Genomic DNA, 12,555 nt, shown 5'->3' with positions numbered 1-12,555 from the left:
GGGGAACCCCACATTCAATTTCATGGGTTTTGGCGGAACAGGTATCCATACTTGCAAAGAAACGTCTGTCTGTGAGATAGGAATAAAACCAGTTAAAAGCAGTACCAGAGATGCCCAATAGGTTTTTAAGTCTATTTAATAAAATGTGATTTACTGTGTCAAACGCGGCACTTAAATCCAGTAGCACCAAAACTGTGAGTTTTTTTGCATCTGCAAAACACCTGAAATCATTTAGAATCCTTAAAAGAGCTGCCTCTGTACTGTGGTTCATTCTAAAACCAGATTGAAATTTCTCTAAAACATTATTTGTATTTAAAAAAATAATATAACTGTAGAAAAACATTTTTTTCTAAAATCTTACTTCAAAACGGTAAGTTGGATACAGGGGTATAATTATTTAAAACACTGGGCTCTGAATTGCTCTTCTTCAGAAGGGGCTTCACCACCGCCGTTTTAAACGCAGTGGGGAAGACACCCGTCTGAAGAGAGCAATTGACTATATTTAAAATCTGTTCCTCAAAAAAATCCATAAAAAGCTTTTAAAAGTGATGTGGGAATTGGATCTAAAAGGCAGGTTGTTTGATTTATCTGGGAGAAAACTCGACCAAGTGTCCTTGCATCAACCAGGGCAAAACTTTCCAGTGTTCCCTCTGGTAAAAATGACTGTCCAGCGTTAAGAGAAGTTACATTTTAATGAGCTAAAAGACTGGATCTTATGCCATCGATTTTACTTCTGAAGTGCTTTTTAATATCAGAGCTGGTTAAAAGATCAAAGGTGGAGAAGAGATACCTAGGGTTGTTTTTATTAATTGTAATGAGATTTGAAAAGTAAGACATTCTTGCCAGTTTGACTTTTTCATTGTAGGATTTGAGTTGTTGACATAATATTTGGTAATGAACTGTAAGGTTGCTCTTTCTCCACCTCCATTCTGCACTCCTGCATTTTCTTTTTGATTTCTTCGTTAAATCATTTCTCCACGGGGGTATAGTCTTGATTTTTATGTTTTTTGTGAAAAGTGGAGCAACTGAGTCTAATGTTGATTTTAAAACCCTGTTAAAATTATCAACAATAAAATCACAAGGTGCAGGTAAAATGTCAGCAGGAGTGCTCTTTAAAATCTCAATAAAATTTGCAGTAACCTCAGAAGTTAGGTAGCGTTTTCTCACTATTCTCACCGGGGCTGCTTCTTGATTAAAACTGGCGATGTTAAAATATACACAGTAAATGTCTGACACAGCCAGGTCAACAACAGAGGACACACCAACGGACAGGCCGTAGGTTATGACCAGGTCCAGGGTGTGTCCTCTATTGTGAGTTGGCTGTGCGACATGCTGTTTAAATTCAAAATAGTTAAAAAGGTTTAAAAATTCTCTGGACAGTGAGTCCGAGATATTGTCAACGTGCACATTAAAATCGCCAGTTATTAAAATTCTGTTATAAGTGGAATGTAAAATCGATAAGAACTCTGAAAACTCACTCATAAAAGAAGTAGAGTGATGAGGAGGTAGATAAAGTGTGACACAGAGAATAGAAGGACTGCTAAAAACAAAGGCATGGTGTTCAAAAGATAAATACCTGTTAAAAATAGTTTCCTTTGAAATAAGAGAAGTTTTTATAATTGACACAGTCCCGCCTCCTCTTTTACAGTCTCTGGTCGAAAATAAAAAATTAAAATTTGGTGGGCAAGCCTCGGTGAGAGCAACTGGAGCATCTGTACCGAGCCATGTCTCAGATAAAAGAATACCTTCAAGGTTGTTGTCTAAAATCAGGTCGTTTATGATAAAAGTTTTGTTTAAAAGGGAGCGCACGTTCAGCGCAGCCAGGTTAATGTTTGTGCGGGACGTGCGCTCATGGTCACATGGATTTGAAATGTTAACATATAAAAGATTGTCGCCCTGTCGCTCGTTGTCCCGGAGGGGATTTCTTTCCGCTACTTAAACGCCCTGCGCTATGCTATCTTGCGCCGCAGCAAAACGGACTTTGTTTGAACTATATGTAAGTCCATACACAGCAGCAGCAACAAGCTACGTGATGGAAAATAAACGACTCCACTAACAAGTACCGTGCTAAACGAGGAGGTGAGCAAGGAGGTGCTAAGCGCGCTAATCGCGAAAATGAATTGTTTCGATGTACGCACGAGCAGCAGCAATGAACAGAAATGTTGAATTGCAACCATTAAGTATCTAAACATAAAATGAAAGGAACCCGGAAATGTCTGACGTCATCACGACGAAGTGGTTTGATGTCAAACGTAAAGTAACTGTAATGATAGCAGTTATATCATTAGTCACTAGTTGGCAGTATTGCCTGACGTGTGTTTGGTTACCAGACGAACAAGTGTGTATGCACATAGACGAGAATGCAAGTCAGTAAATAAAGAGACACAAGCTTGCAGCATCACATTACCTGCGTGACTTCTTCAGATAGAAGCCAGAACATTACATGGTACCAGGTCGCGGGTCAAGAAAAGGACTGACGCGAGATGGACTCCGTAAGGCCACCAGAAGCGCTGAAAAAGATGGGAAATGTGGACGCGAGTTGGCGGGCTTTCAAGCAACAATTCCAGCTCTACCTTGCCGCCGTGGGAGTCGGAAACAGAGCGGACGAAAGAAAAATAGCCCTTTTGCAAACCAATGCCGGAGACGAGGCCATCGAGGTATTCAATGAACCCGAAGATAAAGACAAGTTTGAAAAGGTCCTACAAACATTTGATGAACACTGTCTAGCTAAGAAAAACAAAACTTATGAGAGATACGTGTTTCATTCAAGACTCTAACAGCCCGGTGAGTCCTTTGACAATTTCCTCACCGATCTCAAAATTAAAGCTAAGTCTAACTTTGGTGATCTGAAAAACTCAATGATAAGGGATCAGACTAACGAAAAGAAACTAAGAGAGAGGCTGTTGAGGGAAGCCGACCCAACATTGGAAAGTGCGATAAAGACTTGCCAAGCTAATGAGCTAGCAAAACAGCATGTGCTAACTTCCCAAGCAGCACCATCTTATGAAGAAGCAGAGTCCGTGAAGGCAGTGACGAGGAAAGGTAAACTGCGATTCAAGAAAAAGACCAAAAACAATGAAAATGATCAAGCTCATTTCAGCTGTAAAAAGTGTGGAGAAATGCACGAGCCAAAACGATGTCCTGCATTTGGGAGAACCTGCGCTAAGTGTAAAAAGCAAAATCACTATGCTAAGATGTGCGACACCAAGAAGAAAGTGCACACCGTGCAGGAAGACACAGATGATAGTGATGACCTCAGTGACATTTTTTTCATCAAAATCGTGTCATATGACGAAAGCGATGTGCAACAACAAACTAGAGGAGACCCAGAGCAAGCTGTTAATGCAGTAAAAGAAGATAAATGGATTGCACCACTGCTTGTCAATGGGACACTTGTTACTTTTAAAATTGACACAGGAGCAAAAGCAAACATAATAAATGAAAAAGACTTGAAATCACTTGAAGAGAAACCGGCACAGACAAGGCCGTGAAATTGAAAACCGACAACAATCAGCCAATAAAAACAAAGGGATGTTGTAGGCTAAAAGTGACAGAAAAGGGAAGACAACACAAATTAACGTTCACAATTGTGCCAAATGGACTGGAGTCAATCCTTGGAGACAAGACATCTGAAGATCTTGGATTGGTAAAAAGAATTTACCAAATCAACAGCAAGGATGTCAATAAGAAGAACAAAGTGTTGCAGAGTGAAGGTAGTAAGAGTATAGGGAACAAATACTTTTCTGTCTTCAAAGGTAGCGTACCTTGTCCTTACAAAATACAGCTCAAGGAAACTGCTAAACCTGTAGTACATGCCCCGAGAAGAGTTCCAGACCCTCTCAAAGATAGATTAAAAAAGGAACTGAGCAGAATTACACGGATCGGAGTCATAGAGAAAGTGGAAGAAAATTCCATCACGTGTGTTAAAAAGGGGAACTCCCAAGAGTTACGTGTTTGCCTCGACCCCAAAGATCTGAATGAGAACATTAAAAACGAACATTATCGGATTCCCAAGCGTGAAGAAATCCTGAGTGACATGGCAGGTGCTAAGTACTTTAGCAAATTAGATGCATCGCATGGATTTTGGCAGCTGAAGCTGGACACCGAAAGCAGCAGGTACACCACCTTCAACACACCATTTGGGCGTTTCTGTTTTCTGAGACTGCCATTTGGCATACAGTCTGCGCCTGAGATCTTTCACAGAGCTATGGAGTCAATCATAGAAGGTCTGGAAGGAACCCGTGTGTACATTGATGATTTGGTTGTTTGGGGAAACACGGAACAAGAACACAGTGAGAGATTCGAGGAACTGCTACAATGAGTTAAAATGAATGGACTTAAACTAAAACGAGAGAAATCTCTAATCTCGTTGCACACTTGAGTACAATGTCAATAAAGGGATTTCTGATTTCTTAAATGTCTGTTTGGAGTTACAGAATTGACATTCTTGGGAGACAAGCTCACAGCAGATGGAGTGGTGCCAGACAGAACCAAAGTGCAAGCAATACTGGACATGCCAGTTCCAACTGAGAAAAAAGGACTTCTGCGAGCAATGGGGATGATAAACTTCCTGGGCAAGTTCATTCCAAACGTCTCGTCGAGGACAAAGTCCCTTAGAGAGCTGCTGCATCACAACGTAGTCTTTGAGTGGACAACAAAACATGACGAAGAATGGCAAGATCTAAAGAGAACTGTGACAGCTGAGCCAGTCCTTGCCTACTTTGATCCATCAAAACCAACCAAAATTTCCACGGATGCGTCGAAAGATGGGCTAGGTGCCGTACGGCTGCAAAAGGCGAGAGACACATGGCAACCTGTAGCCTATGCATCCAGGTCAATGTCAGAGACTGAAAAACGCTCTGCTCAGATCGAAAAGGAGTCACTGGGTCTAGTGTTTGGATTTGGCAAATTTCACACGTATGTTTATGGACTGCCCACGTTCATAGCAGAGACTGATCATAAGCCACTGATTTCAATTAGGAAGAAAAATCTCAATGACATGACGCCCAGAATTCAACGCATGATGATGACATTGCAGCGCTATGATTTTGAGCTAACATACACGCCTGGAAAATACATAGTGCTTGCTGATGCGTTATCCCGAGCGCCGCACCCTAACAGTGACATCAAGGACTGCGTTACGGCGGAGGAGGCTGAGGCTCACATCATCACTTCAAGCCCTTTATACCGACAGGCAAATGGCCAGGCTGAGAAGGGAGTGCAAATCATCAAGAGACTGCTAAGGAAGGCCAAGGATGATGCATCTGATCCTTACCTTGCCCTATTGAGTTCCAGAGCTGCACCTGTGGAGTGGGGAGCTTCTTCGCCTACTGACCTACTCATGTGCCGTAAGCTTCGCACCACGCTTCCACAAATACCACAAGGACATGACCACAACATTTGGATTGAAAAGAAGAGAATGCTCAAACTCAAACAGAAAATTGCATATGACAGAGCTCCAAAACATCTGGAACCTCTTTCTGAGAAAGACACTGTAAGGATTGAGGGACCTAATTGTTGGGACAGAAAAAGTGACTGTCCTCAGCGAAGCCGAACCGAGATCTTACATTGTGGAAACAAAGCATGGACAAAGAGTGAGGAGGAACAGGAGGAGTTTGCTGAAGGTTCCCGAGGACTGTGAGAAATCTTCTGATAAGGCTGAGGCTGCAAAGCAGGTGGATACATCGAAGGAGCACAGACCTCAACCACCAGCAATTTCTGGGATTACTGAACCTCTTCGAAGATCAACAAGAGTTAGACGACAACCGGACAGGCTGATTGAAAATGTTTAATGTTGTGTTATTGTTGCTAAAATTGTTGTAGAGCTGCTCGTTGTCAGAAAAAAAAATGGGTAGATATTGAAAAGAAGTGAAAATAATTGCGAACAAAACTAAATTATTATAATAATAATTATAAAATAAAAGGTTTATTAAAAAAAAGGCATAGGCATTGATTAACGTTTGAAAGGGAGATGTAATGATAGCCGTTATATCATTAGTCACTAGTTGGCAGTATTGCCTGATGTGTGTTTGGTTACCAGACGAACTCGTGTGTCTGCACATAGACGAGAATGCAAGTCAATAAATAAAGAGACACAAGCCTGCAGCATCACTGTACCAGCGTGACTTCTTAAGATAGAAGACGGAACATTACAGTAACCATTAAAAAAAAACGTATAGTAACCATAAAATTGTTTTTTTAAAAAACGTATCGTAAACATACTAAAGCTGTTGCTTTATGTTATTTACAAAGAATTTTTGTTTAAAATCCCCCTGGCTCTTCTTTTTGTCTTTTCTATATTATGTACGTATTAATAACTGTGTTTGGTTTGCAAATGTCAATAAAGTTGATACAAAAAACTATGAGTAAATATTTATCATCTCATCAATATTTGCAAAACAGAGTACCGAGTTTCGAGATCCTCACAATAATAGTTCTCAAAATTATATTTCTTATCAGTTTAGCTTAGTTTATGGATATTTTATTGACAATCTAACATCAATATACAAAGACAGAAAAAAATTGGTGGTGGTGGGGCGCGAATCTTTTTCTTCTTGGAAGGGGCGGGCGTGAAATAATTGAGAGGCACTGCTAGTATATGCAGACATCATATTCATACAATCTTGCAGCCCGAGTGAACCACAGCATTGTTGCTTCGTTCGGTAGGAGAAACGTAAACGTCCCACTGCTGTTGCAGCAGCGGCTTCTCGAGGCATCGGCGGAAGTGACGTAGGAGCCGACTCGCCAATGTGGCGTTAATTTAGTTTTTTTTTTTTTTTTTTTTATCAACCGATTTAAAATATTATATAAAATATATATTGAAATAGAACAGCCAGGGGTAAAAACAAACACAGAGGCAAAGAAATATATTTGAAAAATACGTGCTTAAAGCATGACGTCATTAGCAAGCGCGCAGCTTCCGAAGGACCTCGACCACATCCACCGACCCGTCCACACCGGAACAAAAACACCCACCGCTAAATTCTTCTGATTTAGTGTGGAACTGACTGTAATTTTCTCACAGAATGTCCAGTGCTACTCTAAAGTACCACGACATAATTCATTAAGTCTTTGTGTGCCGATAACCTCATCTTCGCGCGTTGATGCTTTTCGGCGTAGTTAGCTTAGCTTGTTAGCTAGCTAGCCGCTAACGAAAAGAGGCACATGACTCATCGCCAAGCAGAGATCAAGGGCGGATTTTTTGGAATTATCATTTGAAAATGTGTGAAAGAACAACACCCAAGAACAAAGAGGAACTTTGTGGAATAAAAGAAGAGAACGAGCAACATCTTATCCTTCTGGGCGAAGGTTGCGAGCAGCCTCGTGTTGTGCTACACAAAGCAGGTTTGTACACGTTTTACTCTCATTTGCTTTGTAAAGAATGACTTTCTATCGTTAAAAATATGCATCACAACATTAAGTTGTTTGGGGAAAGTCAGAGTGAAAGTGTTGTTGCTTAATTTATGTGTAGGGATTTTGATTCTTCACACGTAATTTTGTTTTAAAATTTATTTAGAAACAAAAATTTTATAAAAAAAAAAGGGGGAATGTTGGAACGTACTAGCAGGCTAAATGTCAGTTTGGGAAAAAAACAAAAAAAAAAACAAACATAAATCATGCAATAAATAGCGACTATGATGCCAGGGCCTAGGGCTGGGCGATAAACCGAAAATTTACCGTTACCGAAATGTATTACTATGACCGAAATCATTTTGCCCATGTCGGTAAATTCGGTGTTTAAAAAAGAGAAAAGCCTTTTCTGTCTGCGGCATTGTTCATGCCCCTTTAAAACCGCTACAGCGCCTCTAGTCACGTGACTCCACCCGCCTGATCGAGAAAGAAAACAGACGTCGCTGTCGAAGCTGGCGAATCACATCCAGAAGCTTTTTCACCACCCACAACACAACCATGCTGTGCTGAAAGTTCAAAGTGAGAAGCAAGGTTCGACAAGTGACAACAGCCCATTAACGGAGGCGACACCATACGAGAGAACGTCTCAGAGGAGGACGCAATAGCCTAGCACATAGCTAAAGATAAAGCTCCTCTAGTTCCAGTGGCGCGCACAGGATTTAAACGCTCCATGGAAGCCATATTTCCCGATATGGACAACATCGGGCCGGGAGCTTAGACATGTCAAGCATTTTGCATGTACATCCGACTTGTGGTCGGGTCGCAACATGGATTCCTGATTGAGCCTGACTGTGCAAGTGGCGACTGCGCACCAGAGTACTCGAGACGGCACATTTTCCCCGATGATGCACACTTGTTTATTTGTCTTGCATTGACATTTTCTTTCATTTTATTTACCATTTTTTTGTTTGGCATTATTTGCACCATGACAGCATCTTGGCGCAAGCTAATTGCAGAAAAAGATTTTGCAAGAGGTACCCTTTTTCTTTGTGACATTGTTCAAGTCATGCAAAGCAAGCTATTTCGAATGTTTATACAAAGGATTTTTGGACATTTATTTTTCATTGAAAGTAATGTGTACCAGTTGGTCAATAAAAAAAACAGTCAGTACGCATTTCCTGCATTTATTTTGATTTTAGTCCACGGGGAATTTATCGTGCATTTATCGTTATCGAGGTAAAATTGCTCAATTAATCGCGATATGGTTTTGAGGTCACATCGCCCAGCCCTACCAGGGCCCCTTTAATTCTTTTAGGCATACAGATTAGAATGGAAGCAAAAAGTACCCACGATGAAACTATCTCTAAATGCAAAATGAAATACTTGTAAACATATTTCACTTGAAGGATTCCTATTCTATCAATGACATTATGTTGCGATGGCCCCCAGTGGTCTGCATCAATATCTTAGGGTCCCACAACAGGTGTTCCATCAGACGCACACAATAGCCTGTGTGTGCTAACTTCAGCTCGCTTCCAGAAACGTCTGTGACTAATTCAGGAATGAAATCGGGCATCAGCCGCAACGTGCTTCAATTTTAAATACTCGTTTATCACTGTTGTGCTGCTAAAGGGAGGTTTACATCGTAGGACGTAATTTTGTGAAATGGCCCCATGGTCCGGTCCAAATCGAGGTCGCACGTATTGCTCCGTGTGCGGCAGGCACAAGTCAAGGGAGCACGGGAGAAATAATATAAGACAAAGTCGCCGCCTGAACTTTGACTTGACCAAACCAAATTTGTCTTTTTGTGTCCCGCAGACGTCAGTGTATACGATCTCCGTTCTGTGAAAGAGGAGCCAGACTTGGCTCACATCAAAAAGGAGGAGGAGGAGGAGGAGGAGATCAACAAGTCACCAGTGAACGTTCTCCCTATAAAGACTGAAGATGAAAACAAGAATGAGAGTGAGGACAACAGAGGGCCGGAGCCTACAAGCAGCAGCTCAAGTCATCACGTGACAACAGAAGGTGATGAAGACCACTGGGGGCCATCACAAGCACAAAATGAGGACACATTATCAGACACTCATGACGATGATGATGATAATGGGCAAGAAAACCCCTTTTCTTGCTCAGTTTGTGGTAAAAGCTTCTCTCAAAATTCAAGTTTAACAATCCACACAAGAATGCACATTGGAATGCATCTGCATCTTTGGCTTACTATGGGCTTAAAAAGGGAGTACGCCACAACCCCCTTTTCTACCAACAAGTCCAGGAACATTTAGTTCCTGGTAATAAAGTTCCTGTGGCCCAGGTGGTTTGCATCTCCCCCACAACTCATAGTTCCTGGTAATTTATCCAAATGAGAATGATGATGTATCAGTGGGAGGTCTTGTGTTACTTTGTTACTCATTACTGACACCCTATGGCTGTTAAGCATCATTGCAGTTCCAAAATAATTCAGTGAACTCTAAAAAAATATTTTGGTGGATATTAGTTGAATTAGAATACATATTCCAGAAACGTCTGTGACTATGTCAGGAATGAAATCGGGCATCAGCCGCAACGTGCTTCCTTTTTAAATGCTCGTTTATCACTGTTGTGCTGCTAAAGGGAGGTTTACATTGTAGGACGTAATTTTGTGAAATGCCCCCATGGTCGGGTCCAAGTTGAGGTCGCACGCATTGCTCCGTATGCGGCAGGCACAAGTCAAGATAGCACGGTAGAAAATAAGACAAAGTCGCCGCCTGAGGTTTGACTTGACCAAACCAAATTTGTCTTTCTCCAGACGTCAGTGAAAACGGTCTCCGTTCTGTGAAAGAGGAGCCAGACTTGACTCACATCAAAAAGGAGGAGGAGGAGGAGGAGGAGATCAACAAGTCACCAGTGAACGTTCTCCCTATAAAGACTGAAGATGAAAACAAGAATGAGAGTGAGGACAACAGAGGGCCGGAGCCTACAAGCAGCAGCTCAAGTCATCACGTGACAACAGAAGGTGATGAAGACCACTGGGGGCCATCACAAGCACATAATGAGGACACATTATCAGACGCTCATGACGCTGATGATACTAATGATGATGATGATGATGATGATGGGCAAGCCAAAGGTGAAAGGGCATGTCACACTGACTCATTCACTTCAAAGCTGTCTTTAAAAGGGCACAGAAAAACACACAGTGGTGAAAAACCTTTTTCTTGCTCAGTTTGTGGAAAATGCTTCTCTCAAAAGGCAAATTTAACAGAGCACGCAAGAACACACACTGGAGAAAACTCTTTTTCTTGCTCAGTTTGTGGTAAAAGTTTCTCTCAAAATTCAAGTTTAACAATCCACACAAGAATACACAGTGGAGAAAAACCATTTTCCTGCTCAGTTTGTGGAAGACGCTTCTCTGTAAAGTCAAATTTAACTTGTCACACAAGAACACACACTGGAGAAAAACCTTTTTCTTGCTCGGTTTGTGGCAAGAGTTTCTCCCAAAATTCTCATTTAACAATCCACACAACAACACACACTGGAGAAAACCCTTTTTCCTGCTCAGTTTGTGGCAAAAGCTTCTCTGGAAAGTCTAATTTAAGAAAACACACAGCAACACATAGTGGAGAAAAACCTTTTTCTTGCTCAGTTTGTGGCAAAAGCTTCTCTTTTAAGTCAAATTTAACAAGTCACACAAGAATACATAGTGGAGAAAACCCTTTTTCTTGCTCAGTTTGTGGAAAATGCTTCTCTCAAAAGGCAAATTTAACAGAACACGCAAGAACACACACTGGAGAAAAACCTTTTTCTTGCTCAGTTTGTGGTAAAAGCTTCTCTAAAAATTCAAGTTTAACAATCCACACAAGAACGCACAGTGGAGAAAAACCTTTTTCCTGCTCAGTTTGTGGAAGACGCTTCTCTGTAAAGTCAAATTTAACTTGTCACACAAGAACACACACTGGAGAAAAACCTTTTTCTTGCTCAGTTTGTGGCAAGAGTTTCTCCCAAAATTCTCATTTAACAATCCACACAACAACACACACTGGAGAAAACCCTTTTTCCTGCTCAGTTTGTGGCAAAAGCTTCTCTGGAAAGTCTAATTTAAGAAAACACACAGCAACACATAGTGGAGAAAAACCTTTTTCTTGCTCAGTTTGTGGCAAAAGCTTCTCTTTTAAGTCAAATTTAACAAGTCACACAAGAATACATAGTGGAAAAAACCCTTTTTCTTGCTCAGTTTGTGGAAAATGCTTCTCTCAAAAGGCAAATTTAACAGAACACGCAAGAACACACACTGGAGAAAAACCTTTTACTCTCTCAGTTTGTGGTAAAAGCTTCTCTCAAAATTCAAGTTTAACAATCCACACAAGAACGCACAGTGGAGAAAAACCTTTTTCCTGCTCAGTTTGTGGTAGACGCTTCTCTGAAAAGTCAAATTTAACTTGTCACACAAGAACACACACTGGAGAAAACCCTTTTTCTTGCTCAGTTTGTGGTAAAAGCTTCTCTAAAAATTCAAGTTTAACAATCCACACAAGAACGCACAGTGGAGAAAAACCTTTTTCCTGCTCAGTTTGTGGAAGACGCTTCTCTGTAAAGTCAAATTTAACTTGTCACACAAGAACACACACTGGAGAAAAACCTTTTTCTTGCTCAGTTTGTGGCAAGAGTTTCTCCCAAAATTCTCATTTAACAATCCACACAACAACACACACTGGAGAAAACCCTTTTTCCTGCTCAGTTTGTGGCAAAGGCTTCTCTGTGAGGTCAAGTTTACGAAGCCACACAAGAACACACAATGGAGACAAGCCATTCAGTTGCAGCGTTTGTTCTAAAAAAATTGCCACGAAACCGGAAGCTGAGAGACACGATTGTGCTGGCGAGAATTGCTGCGATCCTTGAAGCTTAAAAAAAGACAAAAAAAACTGAAGGAACTGACTCTTTGTGGTAAGATGTAAATTTTGATTTTGAATAAAATATGAAAAATTGAATTTTTCAAAGCTCTTTTATTGACTTAATGCCAATGTGATCAGTGCCAGAAGAACCATTGTGTCTGAGTGATGATGATCGTTTTTTTTTGTTTTCATATCAAACATTATAAATGAAATTAATTGCCTTTGCCTAGAACAACATTTGTTAACGTTATGCTTTTCAGTTGTCTTTTTAATCGTACTTAATGGAAAAGGTGTGAGAAGAAACGGTGCTTATGAAATCGGTGCCTTCCACAGTCAT

General features: G+C 40.8%; 2 protein-coding genes across 2 annotated transcripts in view; one reads left to right on the top strand and one right to left on the bottom strand.

Annotated features, from left to right (window-relative positions):
* LOC148342219 (uncharacterized) overlaps nucleotides 1-12,555 on the bottom strand; it is a 343,669-nt gene that overhangs the window by 147,576 nt on the left and 183,538 nt on the right. The window lies entirely within an intron of this gene.
* LOC148342231 (uncharacterized) lies at nucleotides 10,531-12,533 on the top strand (the record flags this gene model as incomplete). The annotated part of the gene is made up of 1 exon (XM_088287820.1): nucleotides 10,531-12,533. A coding segment is annotated over one exon (1,695 nt), but the record flags the coding sequence as incomplete, so codon positions are not given.

Source organism: Idiotropiscis lumnitzeri, chromosome 2, assembly GCF_059441095.1.
Source record: "Idiotropiscis lumnitzeri isolate Australia: NSW breed Sydney's pygmy pipehorse chromosome 2, RoL_Ilum_1.0, whole genome shotgun sequence".
Taxonomy (NCBI): domain Eukaryota; kingdom Metazoa; phylum Chordata; class Actinopteri; order Syngnathiformes; family Syngnathidae; genus Idiotropiscis; species Idiotropiscis lumnitzeri.
The sequence above is the reverse complement of the archived record's forward strand: the minus strand, read 5'-3'. Positions and strand labels throughout refer to the sequence as shown.